The sequence below is a fragment of the Helicoverpa armigera genome, chromosome 8 (genome assembly GCF_030705265.1).
Source record: "Helicoverpa armigera isolate CAAS_96S chromosome 8, ASM3070526v1, whole genome shotgun sequence".
Classification (NCBI taxonomy): Eukaryota; Metazoa; Arthropoda; class Insecta; order Lepidoptera; family Noctuidae; genus Helicoverpa; species Helicoverpa armigera.
The window spans coordinates 6,179,421-6,206,130 of NC_087127.1; the positions used below are offsets into that span (position 1 = coordinate 6,179,421).

At 36.4% G+C, this 26,710-nt stretch overlaps 2 protein-coding genes across 3 annotated transcripts; one reads left to right on the top strand and one right to left on the bottom strand.

The window, feature by feature from the left end:
- Positions 1-138: 138 nt before the first annotated feature.
- On the top strand, positions 139-11,813 carry LOC110372808 (peptidyl-prolyl cis-trans isomerase G). Of its 2 annotated transcripts, XM_049838185.2 has the most exons (17): positions 139-477; positions 665-891; positions 4,954-5,016; positions 5,305-5,519; positions 5,779-6,058; positions 6,134-6,255; positions 6,331-6,576; positions 6,665-6,813; positions 6,895-6,943; positions 7,833-7,922; positions 7,994-8,032; positions 8,398-8,433; positions 8,696-8,875; positions 9,547-9,705; positions 10,739-10,864; positions 11,109-11,500; positions 11,588-11,813. In XM_049838185.2, exons 1-17 carry the CDS (start codon positions 186-188, stop codon positions 11,668-11,670), a joined length of 2,748 nt encoding a protein of 915 aa, XP_049694142.2. In that variant the 5' UTR covers positions 139-185; the 3' UTR covers positions 11,671-11,813. The 2 variants fall into 2 exon arrangements, with proteins under 2 accessions (XP_049694142.2, XP_063891971.1); XM_064035901.1 differs by lacking the exon at positions 4,954-5,016.
- A 45-nt stretch (positions 11,814-11,858) lies between these two features.
- Positions 11,859-26,435, bottom strand: LOC110372809 (ATP-binding cassette sub-family B member 6). The gene is made up of 17 exons (XM_049838186.2): positions 26,267-26,435; positions 25,841-25,994; positions 24,579-24,723; positions 24,129-24,328; positions 21,808-21,955; positions 19,879-20,053; positions 19,359-19,525; positions 18,807-19,044; positions 17,402-17,577; positions 17,038-17,107; positions 16,179-16,314; positions 14,803-15,010; positions 14,140-14,318; positions 13,544-13,658; positions 12,970-13,110; positions 12,485-12,606; positions 11,859-12,366 (listed from the first exon to the last, which is right to left on the bottom strand). The coding sequence occupies exons 2-17, from the start codon at positions 25,987-25,989 to the stop codon at positions 12,192-12,194; spliced, it is 2,544 nt and encodes an 847-aa protein (XP_049694143.1). The 5' UTR covers positions 25,990-25,994; positions 26,267-26,435; the 3' UTR covers positions 11,859-12,191.
- Positions 26,436-26,710: the final 275 nt, after the last annotated feature.

Sequence of the window (26,710 nt, forward strand, 5' to 3'; positions counted from 1 at the left end):
TCAGTATTTGGTTCTTATAATTCGTATTCATAAAAAAAGAAACATAAAAAAAATCTTTAGAATATTTTGAAAATCCGTTTATCCTGGCCAGAAAGCATAAACGGAACATCATCATTTTTAAAAAGATATCTTCATAAATCAAATATTGTAAATAAATAAATAAATCAGTCAGCCCTTTTCCCACGATGTCGTTTTTTAATCCTGATATTCCACTTAAAGAAAAAATTGAAACACATCACCCATGGGAAAAATATATAAAAGACGCTTACGCGAGCACTTATAAATATGGCCATAATACTGCTAAGAACCCCGTGACTCAGTATCCAGCTCCAAAGGAAGAAAAGAAGCCCAGTTTTAATCGAACGAAATTCACAATTATTGGAAACCGAACCACAAAGGAATTCATTTACTGTACAGATGTAGTAAAAGGACTACACAAATATAGATGGAAATACTTTGATGCTCCGATTATACAGGGTAGGTTCCTTTCTACTTCATTGATGTTGTGATTAGCAATCTAAACATGCTCCCTCATGTGTGCATGGGATCGAATGTCAGTTCTTTAAGCTCTCGCTTACAGCCTCGCGCCATTATAAGTACCTACACCTACCTAAATACCTACTCGTCTAAAAATATATGTATAGCATACTATCATGCTTTGTAGGTGTAACTGGCGTGGAATGGCCAAGAGCATGGAACGAGTTAAAAATCAAATATGGCCACCCAGTTTATTGCTTACTATCTCAAGTTGCTGTCCTAATGAATGACCAATTTCTCGGAGGAGCGAAAGAGTTGAAGGATTTAGTTGAATCAAAATATGTGTATAACTTGCAACCGGATTATTATCGAGAAGCTGTTACACAGTTTTCTAGCTATATAAAGTCGTCTGGAGTAAGTATGTCTAAGCCTTCTTTTCTCGTGCAATGTATTAGGTAGTTTTCCATTTTTTTCATAAATTGGCTACATAATAAGAACACAGGAGTAAGATAGCTACATGAAAACCAATACGAGAATCACGTAGGTACTTCGCCTAGTTCCGTACCTAGCAACCGGGGGACCACTCCTGGATTTACGAATAGGCCGTATAGGCTGCGGCCTAGGGGTGGCAGTGTCACAGGGGCGGCAGATTTCAGAAGAGAAAAGTAAAAAAAACAAGGTCCCCTTGGCCGAATTTACTACAAATATGGAAAATTATTATTTGTAAGGCTGGAAACAGTGCTCGACCGACGCCGGTCAGCGCTGACCATCGGTTGACGTAGCTATATCTGTGCAAGTCTATAGCTGGGTACTCACTTAGAAGTGTAGCACGTAACGTATCAGATACGGTATCAACCTGCAAGTGAGTACGGCTCGTCGAGTTATCACGTAATATTTAAAAAATACTATATCATTTTACCAATGATGTGATTTCAATATTTCCGAACACAGCAATAGCGCTAAGAATATTACTTACACTGCCGGTTTCAGTTAGGTACATCTGTTGAAAGAACATTTTCAAAAAAACTTTTTTACAAAAAAATTTAACCGACTTCCAAAAACACTAAAAAGTTAAAAAAAAACGAATTTTAGGTGCATCGGCCTAGAAGTCGGTGTCTAATGGATGTTACTAAGTTAATTTTGACACCGACTTCTAGGCCGATGCACCTAAACTTCGTTTTTTTTTTTTACTTTTTAGTGTTTTTGAGAGTCGGTTAAATTTTTTTGTAAAAAAGTTTTTTATTTACAACTTTTCAGTGATGCGAATAGTTGTCACTATCCATATATGTGGAAAGTTCTCATCAATACAAAGAATATAAGCCCAAAAACGAGGTATTTTACATATTCAGTTGTCGAATTCCCTCGACCTTCTCTGGTCTCCATCATCAGGTCAGCTCCAAACCTTCACTGTTGAATAGTGCTTTCAGGCATGCACCTGAATGTCAAGTTTTTACCCTAAGTATGCCTACAACTTTCGAAGGTTGCCCTCGATTTCTCAGGGTTTCCATCATCAGATCCTGACTTGATGACGATGGGACCAAATGACAAGCATACCCTTTCAAATAAAAAAAGAATTTTTGAAATCGGTCCAGGCGTCTTTGAGAAATCGAGTAACAAACATTAAAAAAAAATACAGCCGAATTGAGAACCTCCTCCTTTTTAGGGTTCCGTAGCCAAAATGGCAAAAACGGAACCCTTATAGTTTCGTCATGTCCGTCTGTCCGTCTGTCCGTCTGTCACAGCCGATTTACTCGGAAACTATAAGTACTACAGTGATGAAATTTGATGGGAATATGTGTTGTATGAACCGCTACAAAAATATGACACTAAATAGTAAAAAAAAGAATTGGGGGTGGGGCCCCCCATACATGTAACTGAGGGATGAAATTTTTTTTTTCGATGTACATACCCGTGTGGGGTATCAATGGAAAGGTCTTTTAAAATGATATAAAGTTTTCTAAAAAACATTTTTCTTAAAGTGAACGGTTTTTGAGATATCAGCTCTCAAAGTCGTAAAAAGTATGTCCCCCCCCCTCTATTTTTATAACTACGGGGTATAAAATTCTAAAAAAAATAGAGGTGATGCATGCTAATTAACTCTTTCAACGATTTTTGGTTTGATCAAAGTATCTCTTATAGTTTTTGAGATAGGTTGATTTAACTGTAATTTACGGAACCCTTCGTGCACGAGTCCGACTCGCACTTGGCCGGTTTTTTTGAAGTCGATTGAAAATTAAAGATTCTTAAAAACGATTTAAGATCAACCAGTGGCGTAGCGTGGAGCTAATGCTATTTAAGGGGCGGCAAAATTAAACCAATAAAATTTCAGAAAAAGCCGCCCTAGCTTTGGTCGTCTCCTATTAATGAGACTATAATTTTATCTTTGTTTAATTGTTGAGGCATTCAATTCCGAAAAAACATTTTTCGCGCACGTCCATTATGGCTTTTTATGATATGTTTACCTACTTCATGAAAACTAAGAAGAAAAAACGCGCTCGCTTCGCTCGCGACTTTTGTACTTCACTTCTGTGCATATCTTACTTTTTGACTTTGCTTTGTTAATTTACAGTGGTTTTTATTTGTTTTGTGTCCTTAGACTAAAAAATTTTCGCCAAGTAATCATCATTAAAAAGTAACTATTTTTAACTGAGGTATGTGTATGGAACTTGGTACTTATTCAGATCTCACTTCTTTTATAGGCGAAGCATTCCCATATTATCGAACTTGGCAGTCTTTCACATTTTTGTTTTGGGTGGGATTTCATTTATTTTTGTAAGGTTGTTTATTTTTTTTTTTTCTTATGATGAAGTTAGTTAAAGAAATGTCTCATTTATACTATCTTTTAGATTTTTTAATATGCACTATGTTTCTTACAAAGAAATGAACTAGATTAACTATGACTAGATTTACCAACTGACTGACATGACATGTTATCATATATTATGTTCGTGGATCAAAGTTACACATTCGTTATTTTCGAAAGTGATTCACACTTGGCCGTTTTCAGATTTTTACTTTACTTTGACTAAATACAAACCTTTGTACCATTCGAAGATATATTATATAAATATAGATAAATTTAGTTCGTTTTAGTTCCTTAGGGGTATAAATTTACACCGGGTATAAAACACCTTCATTATTTTGAAACCGACTCACACTTGGCTATTTTCAGATTTTTCCCTTTACCTTGACATAAAGACCTACCTCCATGCCAAATTTCAAGTCAATACGACCATTGGAAGTGGTCTAGGTTTTTGATGAGTGAGTCAGTGAATAAGTGAATAAGTGAATCAGTGAATCAGTGTATAGTAAAAATAGCGATTTTCTGACGTCAATATCTCAAGACCTACAATAGGTATATTAATGAAATTTTGTATTTTAGATAAGTGAGGGGGTCTCAACAGATACTAGAAATTTGATATGCGTAAATAAAATAGATTTTGAGTTACAGGGGGGTCGAATTTGGCCCGAAATGGTTCGTGTAATATAACCCACGGCCGGTGTGTAGCCTTTTTTGCTCGAACTTGGCGGACACACTGCCGTGTGTCTAGATCACAATCTTTCAATACATAGGGGCCAGTTGGGTAATGATTTGCTTGCTAATAATGCCCTAATTAATTGCTTAGTTTGCTTATGGGCTAACCCAGGACTGCTTAGGTTACTCTGAACATTTCAAGTAAATAAAAAGTTATGTGTAATGTATGTGTGTGTCCTCCCCCGTGTGAGAGGAGGCCTGTGCCCTGCAGTGGGACGATAAAAAGGCTGTAACAGGTAACAGGTGTACTGTATGTTATGTATTGCAATAGTTATTTATCCAAAAGTAGGTGGGTTTTCTGCAATCAGAGCGGTGCATGTACATATTTTTTTCTGTTGGACAAATAAGATGGATATGAATGGGCGGGGGGGTCCGGACCCCCTGGATCTGCCCCCCCCCCTTATATATTTTTTGACAAAACGTATGTAGTCGTAGGGCGGCATAATCAGTTTTGCACGCGGGCGAACAAACAGCTAGCGGCGGGCCTGCGCGCGAGCGGCTCGCAGCGAGCTCGTGCCTACGTACTCACTTGATATCGTATTTGATACGTTACGTACTACACTGCTAAGTGAGTACCCAGCTTATGAACGCGCACACAGCTACACTGACGGTACGCGCGTGATTTAGTATGTGACCGTCGGCCGAGTATGTTTTCAGCCTAAGGTTTGTACATGGGACGGCGGAAATAAAGTAGCCTACACTCGTTAAAAATATAAATCCGGCGCTGCGGGGGATTGTTGCCGAATCTTGTCTTGTTGTCACAACCAAGTCAAAATACTTAGGTACGAAAAACTTACATAGAACGCCTGCATAATATCTTGTGTACCTATGTATAAATAATACTGGTTGGGCAATGGGACATCCATTTAGGCCCCAAAAAAGGAAGGCGAAATTGACAGTCGCAAAATAAAATAAATTTGAGACATCATATTGGTTTACAGAGACCATGTGCTTACTTGCAAATTTCTATTGACGAAGAAGAAATTGGAACCTTGATTTTTATGGTAAGCTAAGCTGAACAAACCTACTCAATACGTAGTTTATACGGGGCTATGGAATAGGGTATCGTTCTAAAAAACATAGAGACGCCTATTGTTAAGTATATGGACACTTTTCTATTGCTTCAAATTCAACAATTCCAATCAGACATTGTAGATACCATAGCAATCATTGATACACGAAAGATGACGGTTAGTAAAAAATATTCGAATAAGTATTATGGTTATAGTTTTAGGCTCTTTGTCGATTTTTGATGCACTCGCACCCTAACCTTTGAGATGTTTTATTTCCAGCTGTATGCTGATATAGTACCTCGAACTTGTGAAAATTTTCTTCGTCTCTGTAAGGAGACAAAAGGTGGCTACTCAGGAACTCCTATTCATCGCATTGTTAAAGACAGCTGGATCCAATGCGGAGGATTTGGTCTTAAAGATTCTGGTTTAGATTGTGAAAACTTTATTGTCACTCATGATAAGCGAGGAGTTCTCGGCATGGCTAATGATGGCAGGTAGGTACGCCTATCATCCGTCATCTTGTAGTTAAAAGGCATTTCTTCAATCGGATTAGGTAGTATTATAGGGTCGGCTAAAGCTCCTTCCGTCAGACCGCCACAGGATCTAGTTCTTCAGAATTGCACCCAAAATAGTCTACTGTAGTCAGTACGGCAGTCCCGTTTAGAAAATAAGGCTGTTGCTAATTTATCTTGCCCGTAAACGCACCAAATGGTCTAGATGTGAGTATGAAATTTAATGCATATTTAATTATAGACATGTTGACTGCTCAACCCAATTTTTCGTTCTATTACAACCACAACCGTGGATGGCTCATAAATATGTGGCGTTTGGACAACTTATCGATGGTGAAGAAACGCTGAAAAAGATAGAAAATGTCCCCGAGTATTACGAGTCTCCGAAACAGAGTATTATCATCTACAAGGCTGGCATTTTAAATATGGACTGCCATGATATTATGATCAATAGAGGAGCCAACAAATATATAGAAGGTCATGTTGACAATCTGGTAGAACTAGGAGAACTTTTTTACGAGGTGCCTAACTTTTCAATGTTGCAATTTAAATTCAATATTAAATGAAAATAATTAAACTACCTACATAAAATTCAGGCATTGCTGGAGAAAGTATTTTTGGAGGCAGACTTTAGGAACTTAGAACGTCTGCAAGCAGAAGTAGGAGGGGAAGATGCTACTCCTGAAGATGCTACCAGAAACGTGCATGCGACTCAACGGTCAGTGAATGGCTTTAATGTAATGTTTTAAAATCAAACACGAAACAAAAATCATGATATTGCAATAAATTTTAGGTTCATGAAAAAAAAAGAAGATATACAAAAGCAAATAGAAAAAAGTCAGGCCAGCGGAAGAGCTACGCCAGCTGCTGAAAACAACGATTTTGCTGTTGAAGAATATGAGTATGAGCCCGAAGAATATTCCTATAAGCAGACGACAGCACCAGCGAGCAGTGTTGTCAAGCCTGAAAAACCATTTTATATTCCTTTGACAGACGTGCCATATCCTGGAGAAGTTGACTCGACGTTCGATCTCAAGAAGTTGGTATTTCTCAACCTCTTGCCTTAATGTAAATAAAAAAATTCATTCGAAGAATTATATTTGATCTCATCATAATTTATTCTTCAGACTGCTCCAGGGAGACTATTGCCTTGAAATGGACTTAGACAAAGAATTGAGAAGAGGAAAAAAAAAGCCAGCCGAAGAAAAAAGACTATCAGTCCCATCGGAAATTTTTCAAGCGTTATTTGAAGGCGGTTCTTCAGAATCTTCCTCTCGTAATATATTCATTATTTCATATTTGTACCTAATTTATTTTGAAAACAATCGAATAAGCCCACTTATGTTTTTATTTACAGAACAAAGTTTAGATTCTGAGGAAGAGAGAGAAATCAAGAAATACCTACAGTAAATATATATTTTTTATTTACCAAGTTTGTTATTACACTTATCAAATATCTTGACGCAGGGGATGCATTTATTTAAAATATGTACTAATATTATAAAGCTGAAGAGTTTGTTTGTTTGTTTGAACGCGCTAATCTCAAGAACTACTGGACCGATTTGAAAAATTATTTATAAAAATTATTATTGACATTTTAATTTAATTGGTGCCTATTCATGTTTGATCAAATACCCTCGTTTCCAGAACATCAGATAAAATTGTAAAGTGTTCACATATTATGTAGGTGGGTTAGTTAGTTAGTTAGTTATAGTTCATTTAACCAAGATATTAGATGAGTGTAATAACGCCATAATACACTACCACTGAAAAGCAAAATAGTTGTTGGTACACTTTAAAAGTCGGTGGCACCAACTTCCAGAAATATTTCACGGACTCGGCGTTAAGAGTTGGCAATTGCCAGAACTTCGTTTTTTCTGAAGACTTTGAAGTTTGAGTGTGCATCTATCTTACAGTGGGTATCGGTATGAACGATAGACTACCTACTATGAAGTTTCACTGGTGGTTGCTGTAGATATGATAAAGCCAACAAAAAAATTTACCGTCTCTTACGCTGGAAACACTGCTCGACGTCTGTCGATCTGTGCAAGTCTACGAACGTGCTCACAGCTACGCTAACGGTACGCGCCTGATTTTGTATGTGGTTCGGTCCGGACGTACGGTCAGCACTGACCGTAGGCCGAGCACTGTTTCCAGCCTTAGTATTAGCTGTTAACTGCCACTAATTCCATATTGAGGCATTTGATATTAACTACAACAGGCCCAGGTGTGTATGAAGGCGTATCAGTCAAGTCTCCTTTCCAAACTGTAAATTTAATTACTTTAATTTTCTAGATCTAATGCTGATCGCGTCAGTTTTGCTGGCGGCACCGTGAAGGCGGTAGCAAAAAGTGGCAAATTTAACTTATTTGAGAATCAAAAAGGGTATGCTTGTTTACATCTTGAGGTAATGTCGTTTGCAATGCCAAACTCTAATGAGCATCGAACATTTTCAGGTCTGATATGATTACTGATGAAGTGCTGCGAAAATACAGGTAAGTAGGTATATAATATTGTAGGTTCCCGACATACATTACATTACATTGCATAAGTCGTAGGCTATTTGCTTCTGAAATATTTCCTCGAAGTAAACTCGAATTGAACTTTCACTTGAGGCGTTAGGCAAACGACAAATCATATCGTGAACAAAACCTTCGACGAGCTAAATACACGAATCAATTGGCCTTAAAATAAGCTTCTATTGCAAATTTGCAAAGGGCTGAATAACATACTATTGACTGAATAGTAGTGTATAGTGTGTAAGTACTGTATAATCTGAATTGTGTAGATATACAAGTCTGAATATACAAGTCAAGACTATGTTTTCGTATCTCTTACCTACGTTTTCTTTCTGTTTTAGAATTGCTGAAGAAGAATACAAGGCTCATCGTGATAAGTGAGTTTACTTGTTTTATTTTACTCTGCAATAGGTGGACATCGATCAGTAGGTACCTTTGTTTGTTTATTTGAAAATAGCATCATGCTTACTTTTGCGTTTAATGACGCTCTCTCGGTTCTCTTTGTCTCTTGTTTTATTGAAGTAACTGCTTACTTTATGAATCTTATATTCAACAAACCTAAAATAGCTATTATGTACATGTACTTAATATAAGTTTTTTTGCTATTTTGTTTCCAATTTACTTTTATTTTTTCTTTAGAAAAGTATCGATCAGCTTACCCACTGCGCCGGACACGCACAGAGAAATAAAAAGACGTCAAACTGGGTTTGTTCGTCCGGAAGATTTGGCTAGAATACGCCAATTCCAAAAGGAAGCTGCTGATGATGACGATGATGATGAAGATGACGAAGATGATGACGATTACCGCCCTTTCACTAGGTGATTGTCCTAAAGACAAAACAAGTAGCCTCTTTTTTTTAATTAATTTAGAGGGTCCATGTACCTACTTACACTCGACCTGGTTGTGGCCCACAGTAACGGTACAGCTGGAGTACGATTCGCTTTCGAACCCCTGGCTGGAAGCCTTAAATTCTGAGCATCCATATGGATTTGACCGGTTACGCAGTCAACAGCCTTCTAGGCTAAACTGCGAGATACCATACAATCTATCACAGCGCTGCCAGCTAGGTGCAAACTCAGCGTACGCGCACATACCGCGACGAGCGGCACCCCCAGTAACTCATTATACAGCGACTTGCTGGCACCTTCCAGGCGGCTCGCGGGCAGCATGCTTATGACATGCACTCTATTGGCTTACTAAAATGACGTTATGGATCATTCGGGCCATATTCAAATGATAAATTAATTCCTGAGGGTGAACTGCAAAATTTAACTGTCTATAACTAAAACCGAACCATAACCAGCCGTGTTACCACCTACTGGTCAAATCGGCGATTTGACAACTGCAAATGTTTCAGTTATAGCTATAGCTACATGGTGCAACTCACTGATTAAACTCAAATTATAATTTTTTGTTTAACATATAGGTAGGTATGTAGTTTTAAGAATTGATTTCTATATTAATTTACTTTGTGTCTTTTCTATTTCAGACAAGTAGCAATCCAACCCGGCAAGGATAAAACGGCCCAAAAAAAAGAGGTTAAACGCCGCCAGACTGGTTTCGTTCGCCCGGCCGATTTAGAAAAATTACACATTTTTGCCAAAGCAACCTCCGATGAGGACGTGGATGACGAAGAACCGAAAAAAACGTACGTTGGAACGGTGTAGCATTTAAATTCCCACCAAGTAAAACAAAGGAGACGCACATGTAGATAAACGGATAAAATAAATGTAACTTATAATGTTACCAAAAAATTGTATCAAATTAAAATATAATATAAAAATATTTAATGTACATAGAGTTTCGCAGACCAAGCGCAATCATTTCGTAAACAAAGGTAGAGCGTAGTCGTTTCGTACACCCTATTATAGGCATTTCGTTGACATAGCGTAGTGATTTCGTAGAAAAAGCGTAATCATTTCGTAGTCTTTGGCGTAGGCCTGTCGTAGACACAGCGTAGTCCCTGGCGTAAGCCTGTCGTGGATACAGTGTAGTCATTTCGTAGTCCCTGGCGTAGACCTGTCGTAGACACAGCGTAGTCATTTCGTAGTTCCTGGCGTAGGCCTGTCGAAGACTCAGTGTAGTCACTTCGTAGACCCTGGCGTAGGCCCGTCGTAGACACGGCGTAGTCATTTCGTAGACCCTGGCGTAGGCCTGTCGAAGACTCAGTGTAGTCACTTCGTAGACCCTGGCGTAGGCCCGTCGTAGACACAGCGTAGTCATTTCGTAGACCCTGGCGTAGGACTTTCGTGAGCGCTTCATAAACATTTCATAACATTAAATTCGTAATAACGTGTCTTTCTTCTCCTATAGCTAAGCGGAGTTAATTTTGATTGGTTGTTTAAAAATTTCTCCGCTCTTCTCCGGTTCGGTGAAGTCTTGACTTGACGCTCTTCTCCGATTAACCACGTGATTTCGCCTACAATATTAGTTTAAACTCGAAACTTTGCTTAATTAAATAAGCAAAACGTGGACATAATGTTTCGCTAATAGGTATCATCCACTTACTTATCGCACAGCGCTGCAAGCTGGCGTGTCGGTAAAAATTAGAAAACTTTTGATAAACGCTTAATTTAATGTTTCACTTTAAAATTCTTCGCAAACTACCTTAATATTTCATTGATAATTGACTATGTTAGTACCTATGATTCACCAATTATAATAAGTATTGTGATCGCCAGGGAAATGAGGGTTTCTATTTTGGAGGAAGATGATGACTCTCAAGCCGAGCGGCCTTCCGTGCTCGCCCGCCTTTATGATGAAGCGGGCACGGACGATCTAGAAGGCCCCACCTTGAAATCCATGAGGTAAGTTCACTTTACACCACGGTTTTGGAATTACAGACTGTTTGAACTGAAGACTTGATATTTTGCTGCATATAATTTTAGAGGATTTCCTCGATTTCTCTGTATTTTCATATTTAATCCTGACTTGGGCCAATGGGACTACATTTACCAAGAAAAGTCAATTCGATTTTGAATTTCTTTATCATATTTTATACTTGTATTAATGTAAGAAATTATGGTCTTAAATCTTTACAATTTTTTGTAGCACAAGACGACTAACCGATGTCAAGGATCCGAATATGTTCCTTACATTTTCACCGACCAAACACCTCCAATCAACGACCACTTCGCGCGAAATGTACAGACGCCGGTCATTTTCCTTAGAAAACTTACCACAAAGATCCATCGACCAAGTTCTGCTATTACAACACGGACAAAGCGTCTACCGCAAGATATCTTCCGACTACGTTAGGACTATCGATCACATCGAACAAAAGGAAGCAAACTCTATAAGGAGTGTGGAATACGCAAGAAAACGACCTGCATTGTCAGTTCAAGAGTACCAAAGGAGGAATAGGGAATATCAGGAGCGATTGTCCAGAGTGAGTGCTGACGAGAAAAGAAAAATCGAACCAACGACGGCCCAGGATGCAACTAGTAAGTACTTAGTTAGACAATGTGCTGAAATTTCTCGTTTATTTACTGATACCATTTAGAGAACCTTTCCTTTTTTTTTTTTGGTAGCATCTTACAATGGTCTGCGGCTGCCGGGTGACTCGCCACTTTATATTTCTAATATAGAATTACCGAATTTTGAGTTTGCGTAAAAAAGACGAGAACTTTATTTATCAATCCTCACATCGTGCTAAATTCACCGACTTAGCTCCTTCGTCACAACTAGAACGAGGAGTTCCAATAAAGCCAGCTGATAAACCCAGAAGACTGGAGATTTTCAGGTATTTTCTATACGAGTAATTTAATATATTTTTTTTACCAAATAAATAAAAATGTCAAGTTATAAATAAAAACAGTTTTAATAACACTGAAATAGCACATAAAATTTCCCATCACATTTTTAATACTACTAGGTACAATATAGTTACATCATCACAATGTCAACTTCTGTACATCATTACGTTTGTTCGGTGAGCTAATGCTTGTGCATAATGTACATAGGATATTGATACAAAAATTATTTGGTTACAAATGCTCTTCGCGAGCGATCTGTCATGTCCCTTAGTCTAACTCCCTCAAACCAAACAATTGACACTAGGAATCGATAATATTCGAATTCACTGATCCACGAACCGACTAGCACCCTGCTTCGTTACGTATTTACTATGCACACTTATAAATGTCCGTGGCCGTGTCCGAAGGCGCTGACGCCGTTGGGCTGTCCGGGCGGCGGCCGAGGCTCGTTGTTGTTGTTGCCCTCGCCATTGCTTTCGTTGTTGTTGCGGTTCTCTAGTTGCTGTTGCCACATTGACGCGTAGAAGCCGGCTTGTGCGAGAAGCGCTTCGTGACTGCAAAGAAAATGGGAATAATAATTTTCAAAAAAGTTCTTGCTGAGAAACAACAAAAATTAGGCAGCTTTTACATCCAATTAGTTTTGGCGAGTGTAAAGAGGGAATGAATACTCACTTTCCTCTTTCGATGATTTCTCCTTCCTTCAAGACGAGAATTTCATCAGCGTGTATAATCGTAGAGAGTCTGTGAGCTATTATTAATGTTGTCCTATTCGCACAAACACGTGCCAATGCCGCCTGAAAGAGAAAAAAAACAATACGTAATTTATATTGCTCCACTAACAAGCGAAAAGGTCGTGGCCAAGTCAAAGCCGCGCGGATCGATCGGTGCGTTTGGTCCGTGGATGGGTGACCATCTTTTCATGACGAATTTCATTTAAACATCTTTATCCGAGTTAGAAGCCAGAAAATTCTACAACCAGTCTTGTCAAGGGATATCGGGTAACCAGAGTAAGTGCGTTGAGGAGGTCAAATAGGCAGTCGCTTGTTATAAAATACTGGTACCCAGCTACATCCAGTCAGACTGGAAGCAGACCCCAGCATAGTTGAAAAAGGCTCGATCAGATGATCACTGGAGGTTACATTAAAATTATTTTATACCTGTATATTTCTTTCTGTGTTGGTATCAAGTGCTGACGTAGCTTCGTCAAGTAGAACTATAGCCGGATCCTTGAGTATAGTTCGCGCGATTGCTATTCTTTGCTTTTCTCCTCCACTAAGACGCAAGCCTCTCTCACCGACCTGCAATGATAAATATTTCCATTACCTTGTAACTAACCCACTATTTTTGTTAAGGTGTCTAGCACAAAGAAATGAAGTATCAAGACTGAGTTGACAAACCCCAAATTTGTAAGTAAGAAGTGACCGCTGAAAGAATTTGCGAGCAATTCTTTGTTAGTTTGTAATTGTAAACCATTATAAAGATTCTTGGAAATTAAATGTGGGAACTAAGTTTTGTATCTTTTAAGCATTAACAAAATATGACGGTATTTTTTTATTTTCAGAAAACTACTACGTCCTCTTCGCGGTTGTAATAATTACAAAAGGATTAAAAGGATAAGATTGTTAGAAACTAAACGTGGTAACCTTAAAAGCTTTTGCATCTTTCAACCGTTAGAAATATTTTTTTTTCAAAGTTGTTAGAATTACATTATTATGATAATGATTTGTTTACCTGTGTATCATAAGCATCTGGGAATGTGAGGATTCTGTCGTGAATATCAGCGTTTTTAGCCGCTGATATGATATCTGCTGCAGGCGCATTTAGTTTTCCATATTGAATATTGTACCTGAAATTAATTTATACAATGCTTTAGAAAATATACTTATGAGATGATGAAAGTTAGAAGGATAAGGAAGGAGAAAACGTGCTGCGCCGACCCCAAGTAAAATAGGGAGAAGGGCAGAAGCATGACGATGAGAATACTGTAGAAGTGAAGAAGAAAATTGTTACCTTTAGTTTTTATTGTATTCAATAGTTTTGAAAACAAAGGCCATGCACATAGAGGGCCTTACACGTTTCTTTTGCAATTTTATTTTGTTTGTTACTTTTCTTTTTCTTGTTTATTTTTTACAATAAAGTAATAAATAAAATGAATAATTTGTCTAATTGAAAATTCCTTCCCGGATTATTTATACAACTACATAACACAAAAAACCGCATCAAAAGCGGTTCAGCCAAACGCGAGACATCGCGCACAAACACACACAAGTCAAACTGAGAACCTCCTTTTTCTGAATCGGTTAAAAATAGTATTTATTATTTCTTACCTAACAGTGTTATTAAACAGCACCGTGTCTTGCGGCACGACTCCTATGTTAGCTCGTAGCGATGCCTGCGTCACTGTCCTCACGTCCTGTCCGTCTACAAGTACCGCGCCCTCGTTCACGTCGTAGAATCGGAATAGAAGCCGCATTATTGTAGACTTGCCAGCACCACTGGGACCCACCTGTGAGACAGATAAATAAGGCCTTATTAAAAGAACATTCTGGATAGTATATAGGAATTTAGGATAGAATATAGGATTTATATATTTCGTTTTATACTGCCTCACGTTCGATAATAACCGGTGACCAAATTGTAGGAGAAAAATTGAATACTGATAACAATAGAGCAAAACGCACACATACAACAAGTCGGTTGAAAAATTCTAGTCAAAATAACCGACAAAAAATCGGCCCGATTATCTGTCCTACGACAAGTCTGACGTGAGTGGGCAGCCGGAAATAGACTTCGTGTATCCATTGAAATATATAAACTAGAAGATGCTTTACTACATCCGCATAAAAACATCTGAAATACTGACTGCAACGTAATCGGGACAAAATTCAAACATGTTTCCATTTGTTTACTGAGTTTAGTGGGATTGTCTTCCTAAAGTCTCCAATCCCTTAAGAAAGACGGAACCGCCAATATTATTTGCACAAACTTACCAAAGCCACAGTGCTGCCCGGAGGCACTTTGAAGCTGACATTACTCAGCACGAGCCGCTCGGGCCCGTAGCCGAAGGACACGTGCTTGAACTCGATAGCGCCGCGCCGCACGAGCAGGTCGGGGGCGCCGATGGCGTCGCGCACGTCGGAGTCCACGCGCATCAGGTCGAACATGTTCTCCATGTCTACGAAGTTCTTTTGTATGGCCCTGTGTAGGAGAAGTTAGATTTCTAGATATCAAGGTAGATAAGGTAGTGGTAAGTAAGCGGTAAGATACAAATGCGAATGAAACAAAAATAAAATACAATTCTCATTTAGCCCATCATCACACAGTGAATGATTCATAAAGCATTATGGTATAAACGAAAAAGCTATAAGTATGCTGAAGTGAAATTTTGAAAGGCATACATAATAGGTAAATAAGCACAGGAACTATAGACAGTGACCGATCAGACTCCGGAAAGTGGATTAGGAGGGGGCTGACTCTCAAGCAAGCGTGATGTGATTTTCACAAGCGCAATCTACAAGGAAAGGAGCTTCGTCGATAAATCCTGACGACTCAAGCCATATAATTCCAAAGAAATACAATATCACTTTTACGTAAAAAGCACTTCGTTGTAAGGCATCAGCTGTCAAGTCGTTGCATGATTAATTGGATTAGGTATGATAATCTCTTTTATTGTGCACTGCAACTAACATGACCTTATGTTGCCCAATATTATGCATATCTGACGCATCAGGTTTGCAGGCCACTCTATCAATCCATTATCATATTTCTATGCATATTGTGAGTCATGATGGCGATAACCGAAACTAGTGTCAAAGCATTTATTTTGTATCAAACTTTAGGCTATCCCAATCAAAACTAATTGATTACAATTTTAGGGCATTTGATTTAAAACATAAATAAACTTATCACAAAATGTACTGAATAAACTTTATCTACAGTTGTAATTGATTAATTACTCAGAACATTTGTTGAATTGTATGCATAATCAATTTATCAATGTACTGAATAATGTTATCATGACTCGTCAGTGCTGTTTTACAAATAGGCTTGTTCTATTCCTTCCCTATTCCTATTGATTATTATTCTATTCCTATATACCGTATTTGGATACAAATAGCCTATATGTTATTTATAATTCTATACTAATAGGAATAACAAAGAGGAAAAAGTTTTTGTTAGCACAACAACTGGACCGATTTCAAAAATTCTTTCAATGTTGCAAAGCTACACTATTCCCGAGTAATATAGGCTATATTTTATACAGGTACGGACAGTAATTCCCAGGGGCCGTGGGTGAAACCGCAGTACACATGCAAACTTGGGCATTTATAACATAAATGTGATTTATGTGGTTTATGTAACGTACCTATAATAAGTTCCGAACCAGTTGAGTGGTACGTATAGCTGCACTATATATGAAGCGAAGAGCACGTAGTCTCCCACTGTCAGTTGGTTTGTTTCCACTACCATTGACACGCAGAGCAGTGATCCAGCCAGTAGACCTGAATGATAAATGTTTTATTTATTTATTTATCTCTAATGATTACATAAATAGAAAAGGGCTTAAATACATATAATCTGTAGAAAAACCACGGCAGTTTTAGTGAAGAATTGAGAAATATTTGTTCTTGATATAGAGATGGGCTGCTAAAAATCAGTCCACAGTAACAATACTTCGTCAGGGCATTAAGGCCTACACAGACTTGACACTTATAGGTATGTATCTTTACTAGGAATCAGACTAATAAATATTCATCGTTCGTAGAAATCGACGCAAAACATTATCGAATTCTGGTTTTCTGAAGTTATCATATGAATAAAATACACAACTGTTTAATCGATACGTAATAATGGTCATTGCTTATATCAATTACAGTTGAATCATGCGCAATCAAATCACTGTATGCGTACCATGACGACTAAGTGAATATAAATATTGCGTAGTTGCATGACTATGATTTAAATAATTTACAAAGATTCAATATAATATTATGTATTACTTTATGGAATATAACTTGGGTCGGTTTGTAAAGGCGTGATTTCTTTGTTCGTTTGTTAATCAAAAATCCTGCTCGACCAGGTTTTTGTCACTCTCAACCAGGTTTGGACTAATTATACTTTTCCTCATTTATTTTCCTTATATTTCGACAGAAAAATAATAGGTGTTTGTCGAAAAGGAAAAGCTCGTAAAAAATATTTTTTACACAAAAATTAAAGAAACTTACCGCTGCAAATGATTACATTTTGTAACGTGTTCAGCATATTGAGAGTTATCAGAGACTTGAACTCTTCTTTCTGAAAATATTCAATAGTCAATTTAATCGAAGTAATGTTATAACTATAAACGAATCTGTATAAAAAAAACCTCAGTTACATCCAGTACTGACCAAACATTTATTTATTTAGGTAATATCGCATAGTTACTTTGCCATTACCTATAGCTAAATCTAATTCGACAACATAGGGAAAAGGCAAAACATATGAACCGATTCAGATGATTTATTATGAGAAATAATAGGGATCCTGGATCCATTTCCCTGTTATGGGGACGCGGGTGAAACCACGAGTTTATTTTCAACTTATTCTTACCTGATAGTTAACAATAGCCTCTCTATAAGACACCACTTCGTACGCCTCAGCGCCATAATACTTGACAGTCTCATAATTTAGCAAGGAGTCTACGGATCGCGCCTTCTGTTCGTTGTCGGCTAAGTTCATGCGTCGCTGGAACTTCGTGCGCCATTCCGTCACGGCTATCGTCGCAACTGCAATGTTTATAAAGCGTTATCGACATGTAGGTAACCTATTATGATTCGATATTTGGTTATTATGTCAAGAAGATAAGAAAAATATGATAGAGATACACATAACAAAGGAATGCATTGCAGTTACCGGTATTATGCATATAACTTTATGTATTACTAGCTTCTGCCAGCGGTTTCACCCGCATCCTGTGGAAACCTCTGCACGAACCCGGATAAGAAGTAGCCTATAGCCTTTCCCAATAAATGGGGTATTTAACACTGAAAGAATTTTTCATATCAGACCAGTAGTTCCTGAGATTAGCGCGTTCAAACAAACAAACAAACTCTTCAGCTTTATAATATTAGTATAGATTGTAGAATAGATTTAGATTCTTTACCCAAAAACAGTGTTTGAAGCAAAATATTCAAATACTGTTTGGGGTTAGGTTAAATATCTTCATAGCATAGTCGTCATAGGTAATACGTCCTACACATACAAAAATGTGAATACTAGATACTCTGAGCATAAAAAAAATAGTAACTTACTCCAAAGCAGTGCTCAAGGCTAAACATAAATACTACACACGCGATTGTTGTTAAAAAAATCAATACAAAACAAAGGGACTGGAAACAGTTAAATTAGATAAAAATACCTACTACCTACATATTTTACATACAATTACCGGCACGCGACCAACCGATATACGATATGATAGTCCGATAAATCGACCACCATTTTAGGTACCTACCCACTACCTATAGCTTCATATTTAACAAATAAAAACCGGCCAAGTGCCAGTCGGACTCGCGCACGAAGGGTTCCGAACCATTATTTATAAAACGGACAAAAAAATCACGTTTGTTGTATGGGAGCACCCCAAAATATGTATAATTCTAATTTTCAGTATTTGTTATAGCGGCAACAGAAATACATCATCTGTGAAAATTTCAGCTAACTATCACGGTTCATGAGATACAGCCTGGTGACAGACAGACGGACGGTCAGAGGAGCGAAAACAATAGGGTACCGTTTTACCCTTTTAACCCTAAAAAGGACATTTATTATCCATGAATTGCGATTGAAGTACCTATCGCAAAATTTACAACTTACTACCAACTTATTGTTTGATAACACGCCTTCCAATCGATAACTATTTCCTGCGACCTTTAACGATAGAACACAACGCTCATTGAAAATAACAACCGCAAAGCTATCAATAGGAAATAAGGCAAATGTTAGAAATACTCACTTATGTAAAGTACCATGGTTGAGAACACAATAAGCCCGAACCACGCGTTAAATTCCGATACAAAGTATATGACGGCCACGATAATATCTATAAGGGTCGGTGTGATTGAGAACAAGATGTATGAAAGTAGATTGTCTATGGAGTCCGTTCCTCGGTCCATTACTCTTAGAACCTCTCCTGTTTTCCTTGATAAGTGCCACCGCAGGGGCAAGTCGTGAAGATGCTTAAATAATTCTAACTGAAACAGAAAAACGTACATAGGTCAATTGTAACCAGTTATAAGCTAGATCAGGCTTCATTGATAACCGACTAACGGTGTCCATATAACCTCTAGTAAGTTTTTTTAACATTGTATAGTACCTATGACTATGTACTATTACTAAATCCATCCTGAATAGATAAGGCATGCTGATATCTCATAATATACTCTAGAGCTACAGAAAAAGATTGTTTAATTAACATCATAATAATATAGGGTTATGAATGTGTATTAAATATTTAAAAATTTAGGAAATATGTTGCACAATAAATAAAAAGATAGAGGTATAATACCTGTAATTCCCTAGTAGTATACTGCTGCACTTTGATCCATAAGAACGACCGCAGATTGTTGAGGAAGCCCATACCTCCCGTACCACCTCCCTGAAGGAACTTGAATAGCACGTAGATCACCACCAAGTCCCATCGGAAGTAGTACGGCGGAATCGATATACTATCCACTGGAAGAGAACGCATTTTTTACATACAGTTTTAACTGTGAAAGAAGCTATGATGATAAAAAAGTATGTGCCTAAAAATGATTCTAAATATTCTGCCAAAAAATTATGGATTCGTTAAACCCGGTTGTCTCACTAAGTAAATTAAGCCAGTTCTACGTAGGTAATATTCAGACAAAAATTGTGACATACTACATAGTTATTTATTAATGATTTGGTTGACGTTAGTTTTGCTCAGATTTTCCGTGCGCTACGCCTCATTAACGAACCAATTGAATAGCTTCCTTAGAAATTATCTAATAATAATTTCTTACGAAGAATATGTGTGTAACAATTAAAAAGGGTTCTTAACTTACCTATTTTCTTACTATAAATAGGCACATAAAGGTTAACAGCTCGTCCAGCGATGAGGGCCAAAACGCATATAAGGACGTAGATTTGTAGGCAGGCGCTCTTCCGCGGCCATAGGAACGGCAGCAAAGTGCGAAGTTTGCCAAACACATTGCGGAATGTTGATCTATTTTCATCTTGCTATAAGGGAAAAGGACAATTTTCATTATAATTAAAATCCTTGAAAAAATTTGCTTATTTACTATTTTTTATTTTAAGTTTTATGATAGTGAATGGAATGATGGATGATGAATGTCCAACGTCACGTAAAAGTTATCTAACGTCTTATCATCGTAATGTCGATATTCTTCCCACAATTTGTATGGCCAAGTTGAATGAACCTTAAAACACTAGATAACTACAAAAAAACAGATAAATAATAAAACTAGAATAATCTCACAGGGATGTAGACGTGAAAGTATTTCCCCATTTCATGCATTGCTGAGTTAACCATTTAAACAGTCTGAAAATAAACATCTTTTGAAAATAACTACATGTTTTATAATAACATCAACATTTCAAGACAAGGATCGGAGAAACAAAGAAATTAATTCAATCACACTTCGGTGGAATGGTATTCATTTACGAAGATATTCGATTGCCGATAACTTATTGGTGCATAGCTAGGAAGTAAGAGTGACAATCTGCATTATAGCAGAAGTAGATACTATCGATATGAATTAGAATACATATTCAGATATGCACAACAGGCATATAAAGTTATATAGTGTAAAAGAACTATTTCCTTTATCACTCAAGTTCAGCAGTGTTTTTATTACTTTTCAGACTGTTTACTTGTACTCACCCTATTTGAAAATGTAATCACAAAATATATCACGCTATGCCAGTTCGGAAATGAACGTGTAAAGTAATAGAGATTTATACACTTGAAAATTTAATCACCTGTTTCAATTTAAATACACCCTTGTCGACGGTTAGAACAATAAAATGATTTTGATACGGACATGACATCTTAACCTATATCTAAACTACGAAAAAATGAACAAAATGACGTGGGTGACAAAGAAGAGGGGCATTGAAAAAGTTTGATATCATCTTAAAAAAAGTTCTTTGAAATAAGGTTTTATTCTAACGAGGCTCAATTAGAATGCAAGTGTTCCTTTAATTTTTCATAAGTTTTATTATTTAAGCTTAGGCTAGGCCAGCATTATTCCCGGTTAAGGACCAATATAACACAAACTACGAACTCAAGTACGTTTCCTAAGAAAGCGGAAACCGTCGGACCGCCCGCAAGCCTTGACCTATATTTATAAGGTTTCTTTAAAATTCTATACTAACAGATATCTAGCATCGATTCAAGTCGAATGCACAAGTTTTCTTATTGTGTTGTATTATTCACGGCGCGCAAGCGTTGCAAGATGCGGTCTTTAGAAAATCAAGTGCACATTTCATAGGTACAGATTGTAGTTGTAACAGAAAGGCTAACTTTTATCAAAGCTACATATGATTTAAACATAGTCGTTCAATTTAGCTATAATGCCTCACACACACACCTCTTTCTTGAATACCATTGACTATACTAGTCATGAATGGAAATAATATGACAAAATTATTGTTATTTATTTTTTAGGTTTCCTATTAAAGATATAGAGAAACTGAAAGACGATATGGCTACAAAGTGAGTAACTCTTTGAGAGGACGTAAGATGTTAAGGTATGGGTAAAAAGACATGCTGCACTAATCCCAAATACATAATACATTGAGGCAGCCGGGAATTATGTGATAGAAGGATGTTTGTAAGAGATCGCATCTAGCGATAAGACCTATTGGTACCTAAACTTTTTAGTATTTTAGTATATATTTTTTTTTGTAATTGAAATTGCTGAACATAATAAAAGTATATAATATCTATGGAATAGACAGTAAATACTTACTCTAGGCGGTATATTTCTTCGGTTATCGTCGTCTTCAAGGTACTCGAACTGGTGCATGATCCCGGGCGCCTTCATGCCGAGCACGAACATAATCATGCATGACACGTAACGTCCTACGAATAGGGACATCTCCAGCCGGTCTTGGAGACTGCGGACAATGACAAAATCATAAACTAGTTATCAGGAATCAATTTGGTTAGAAATAGCTGTCTTTACGAGGAATCCATATGGTTAGGACTAGCTGCTTCTCCGCGGTTTTACCCTCATCCGGGGGAATTCTTCAAGAGCCCGCTATAAAAGATAGCCTGTGTCGCTCGGGAAAAGTCTAGCTTTCCGACAGCGTAACTTTTTTCAAATCGTTATGTAGTTTTAGCTTTAGGGTACCAAAAAAATGGCCTCCTCATTAGTGTAGAAGTATAGATATTTCAATCATATGGCGCAAAATACAAGAATATACAAAATACAGATTATTCAACACAACACGAACTGTGCAGTTTGTACAAGTCATAGCTATGGTGTTTACAATTAGACATTAGATATCGTATTTGAAAATCAGAATGATTAACGTATTTCTTTATTTATTTACTATTATTAAGAGCGTGTACGCTCGCCGCGCGATGTCAACTTTAGGTAATTCAACGCAAAAAATCGCGCAGACTAGCGTCGCGGCTGTGTGCGTGCCTATCATACTTCACGTATAGTCACACAAACCATTTTGATCCTTTCGAGTGAAATTAGTAGAACAAAAAATATATTATTTAGTAAATAGTTAATAGCGATAAAATAGTGTAATGCATGAAAATAAGTCGTTAATACTTACACTCTTTTGAAAAAAAATCGGACACCTATGAAAATCTTGGTTTTGAGGACTTTCTGTATATTACATACAATTTTCAACAGTACGAAATAGTTGACTGATGATTAATGGCAATGTAAGAGTTTCTGTATTTTAACCGATTTCAAAAAAAGGAGGAGGTTTCAATTAATTTTTTTTGTGATTGTTCTCAATCTGATTGTTCTCGATTTCTCAAAGACGCCTGGACCGATTTGAAAAATTGATTGTTTATATGAATGGTCCAGTCCATCCAGACCTAAAAATTGTGGTCAAATAACAACAATTGCCGGAAAGCCAAATATTGGTGAAGAGCTTGGGTTTACCAAATAAATAAAATTAAAGTTTTAAGTTATCTATCCTATATGCTTCAAAAGTTATTCGGGATCAAAAGTCAAGGGTACATCCAAAATGAACATATAAATAGCTCTGCTCCTATCTAGCCTAAGGAGTCCGCCATATTGGATTAAGACTCGCGACACATTTTTTTGTTGAGTTATTCATACCAAGCCCTTTCATTTGATACCCATATCGTAGGAATGCATTAAAAACATTTTTGTCTCCATCTTGGGTATACCCCCATATTGGATATAGAATCATACATTGTCATTAAAACTGAACTTTCAAATAAAATTTCAACTCAACCGATAAAAAAAATATGCTTCAAAAAAGCTTTAAATAAAATAGTAATGTATCAAGATTTGTTGGTCGCGCTTGAAATGTACTCTATTCTCGGTATCCACGGCAGAGGTTATTCACCCTACGCGATGTGACGGAGCGACACGTCCTCTCTCTGTGAAGCCTTGCGGCGGTCTGGTTTGAGTTGACTCGCGTGCAGCGTTTTATAGTAGTTTTTAAATAATTTATAAAAAAATAAAAACAAGAGATTAAATTATAATGTAAAGTTTATGTTTTAAAAAAAGAGTTATATTACTATAGTAAATAATTGTTATATTAAATTAAGTAAGATAAGTAGGTAAAAAAAGCATTTGAAATTCACAATTTTTCACATTGTTAAAATATTTTTTTCTGAAAGATAGAGACCTAAATCAAAAAATGTTTTCAACTAACTATAGGCATGGGGATTTCGTCTATGAGTAAAAAAATAAATATGATTAGATTTGCCACTATTTTCACATGAATTTAAGCTTCGAAATAGACGCTGAACGGGAATTTTATAAATCATCTGTTACGTTATAGGGGTTTTAAGTATTTAAACTACACAAATTTAAATTTATGTTCAATTAACTATATAGACAGTGAAATTAACTTGCGTTATTTTAAATTAACATAGTTATAGGATAAGTAGTTAATGAGAAACAGTGGTTTGAAAAGTACCTTTTTAGGCCAAATGGCGCGCGGTTGACGTACACGCTCTTAATTGGTACCTACATAAAAACAAATATTGGTCTGTGGTCATACTTATTTGTGTATATGTTTAATCACTCAAATAATAGATTTAATACTGAGAAAGGAAAAATGTACTCACTTTTTCAAATGCCACCACCATCCTTCTTTATTGAGATTCAGGAAGGAAAGGTTTTCTGACACAAATATCAAAGCCCAGAAGACAAGAAGTACAAATCCGTGTCCTCTAGGAGGAACCGAGGGTAACAGGAACCGCCTCTCCAGCACCGCCAAGTAGGCCGACAGGGGAAACACTACTAAAGTTATCACTAAAGCTAATATCTGAAACAATAATATTTACGATTAATTACGAAACGAATACAAAGCGTCGTTGATAACGTCAGCTGTGGTAAAATTACGCATCGCTATTCTAAAAATCTACAAACTAAAATAAAGCTATAGTGAATTTATTTGAAAGTCATGATGAAAAAGGGGTATCCATCTACATATTATTATTAAGATTACAGATTTTAAAAAACATTATTCATGAAATAACTGTTCCTTCAACTAGGAATAAATCGGAAATTATTACCATATATCCATAAATAGATCCTCCTTTAAATACAAAAGCCTGTAGCAGGAATCTTATCACAGCCAGCACGGGTACAAACAACGTGAAAAACAATTGAACGGCGAAAAGCCGCGAACTTCTCACATCCACCACTTCCGTAGCATATCTGGAAACAAAACTCTTTTCAGTTCTCCAAATCTTAATTATCCTATTGTTTAAAATTGGATAAAGGTAAAAAAATATATCAAATGTCATATTAAAAAACCTTAACAAATTATGTAGCACTAGCTTCCATCAGTGGTTTCTAACTTCTATCTCCCGCAAAATGGGTTTTTTTCTTTTTTCAAGTATAAGCTAAGTATACATATTTCAACAAAATGAAATCCTTTTAGAGGTATAGAGTAATAAACATTCATATGTTATTGATAGGATTTTCATGAAATAGCGTTCATTTTGCAGTTTTACTTGCAAAACAGTGGCAACTGCTAGTCTAGCAAAAGGTTTGTTTTATTATCTACTATTGAATAACTAGGCATTGTGTAAATTAACTGATAGCGTATTGTGAGTGTTAGAGCCAATCAGCACATAATATCTATCATTTTGCTCATACAGCATGCATTAATTAGATATACCTAGAACAAAAGAATATTCTTGTTCTTTAGTTGCATATGATTTTCACATTTAATCCATGTTTTCCTTATAGTAATAAATTATAATCAATGAGAGCATTTCTGCATTACACACTAGTCTATAATGTGACTCTTTGTATATGCACACTTAATTATTTTTTATAAGAGCTTAATTTCTGTTTGAGACCTTGTGCATAAAAATCAAAATATAAAAAATAAAATAGCATTTCACTTGTAGATTGCCAGTGTTATAAAGTATTGCAACATGTTATGAAAGAAAATCACTAGCATTTTATTTTAGAATAAGTATTTTATATAATAGTATTGACCTACTTCACGTTGAATAAAATTAACATGTTTTCCTGTACATTTATTTCAAGGAACACATGTTATGAGTACATGTGCTTCTAAGATTGTTTGGTTGTAGCTAAATACTTGACAAAATAATCATTAGATTATTATAGAAGAAGTTTGAATTGATTCATGGAGGAAAATTAAAGAAATTATATTTGGTATAATCTATTTTTATCTTATCAACTGAATAACAAGAAAGCATGTTTTATTCAGTAGTGAATGTGTGAAACAAGAAATTATGTACTCTATCAACGTTGTTAAAAATAAATCTCATTATTATCTAATCTATTGATCACTTACCTTTTATACATAACAATCTGTATCAGTCCAAATATTAGCAGAAATCCGCCAATTAAGATAGCGGAGGCTGTCTCCATGAAACACTGGGATATTCCATGGTCCACCCATATCTCACCCAGGGTAACGTTAGGGGGGCAATATTCCATCATTTTTGCTGCAAATAATTTGAATATAGTTCCTTTATGTCATGCTCACGTAGCCTTTCATGTATTTTTATAACATGATACGAAGAAAAAAATATCGTTACCATGTCCAATTGGAAACGAATGAAGACTATGAGTAATCAATGCAAAGTAAAATTATAATTTGCGAAATAAATTAAATAAGACGTAGACAGTACACATCACAATAAAATGTAGATAGTTTGGGTACGTAAAAATAATTTGTCATTCTTAAAATTTTACACATTAATACAGTAATACTTACAGCGCGGTTAAGTTTGCAACGCGGTTTTGGCTTTAAATTTCATCAAAACACACTGCCGGCTCTCATAACGCCTTATCAAAATGCCCTAATCATTAAATTTGAGAATTAAAATTTATTTTATTTTGACAGCTGAGGACAGATACATAGACAAGTAGTATATTTTTTAAAAGGCATTTTTGGTCATGGAAGCAATTTTTGACGTTTAACCATAGACAACATTTATAAGGCCTGCCATTCATGAGATTCAGGTTAATATAAAAAGCTGCTAAACCATGCTAAACCCATCCTTACAGAAATGCTGAAAAAAATCTTCACATCACTGAAATAAAGGATCTAAGATAAATCAATGGATCTATGACAATAGAATATTGTTTGTGTTTAACCATTACAAGACGAAAGATATGTTAATTTAGATAAAATAAAATAGATGAGAACTAATCTATG

Coding starts and splice junctions, on each gene's coding strand:
- LOC110372809 (XM_049838186.2), bottom strand. CDS start 25,989: ATGATGGAATATTGCCCCCCTAACGTTACCCTGGGTGAGATATGGGTG. Junction 17,108..17,401: donor AGGCTATTGTTAACTATCAG/GTAAGAATAAGT, acceptor GAATATTTTCAG/AAAGAAGAGTTCAAGTCTCT. Junction 15,011..16,178: donor TGGTTCGGAACTTATTATAG/GTACGTTACATA, acceptor TCTCCTACACAG/GGCCATACAAAAGAACTTCG.
- LOC110372808 (XM_049838185.2), top strand. CDS start 186: ATGTCGTTTTTTAATCCTGATATTCCACTTAAAGAAAAAATTGAAACA. Junction 5,520..5,778: donor GGCATGGCTAATGATGGCAG/GTAGGTACGCCT, acceptor ATTTAATTATAG/ACATGTTGACTGCTCAACCC. Junction 6,256..6,330: donor AACGTGCATGCGACTCAACG/GTCAGTGAATGG, acceptor AATAAATTTTAG/GTTCATGAAAAAAAAAGAAG.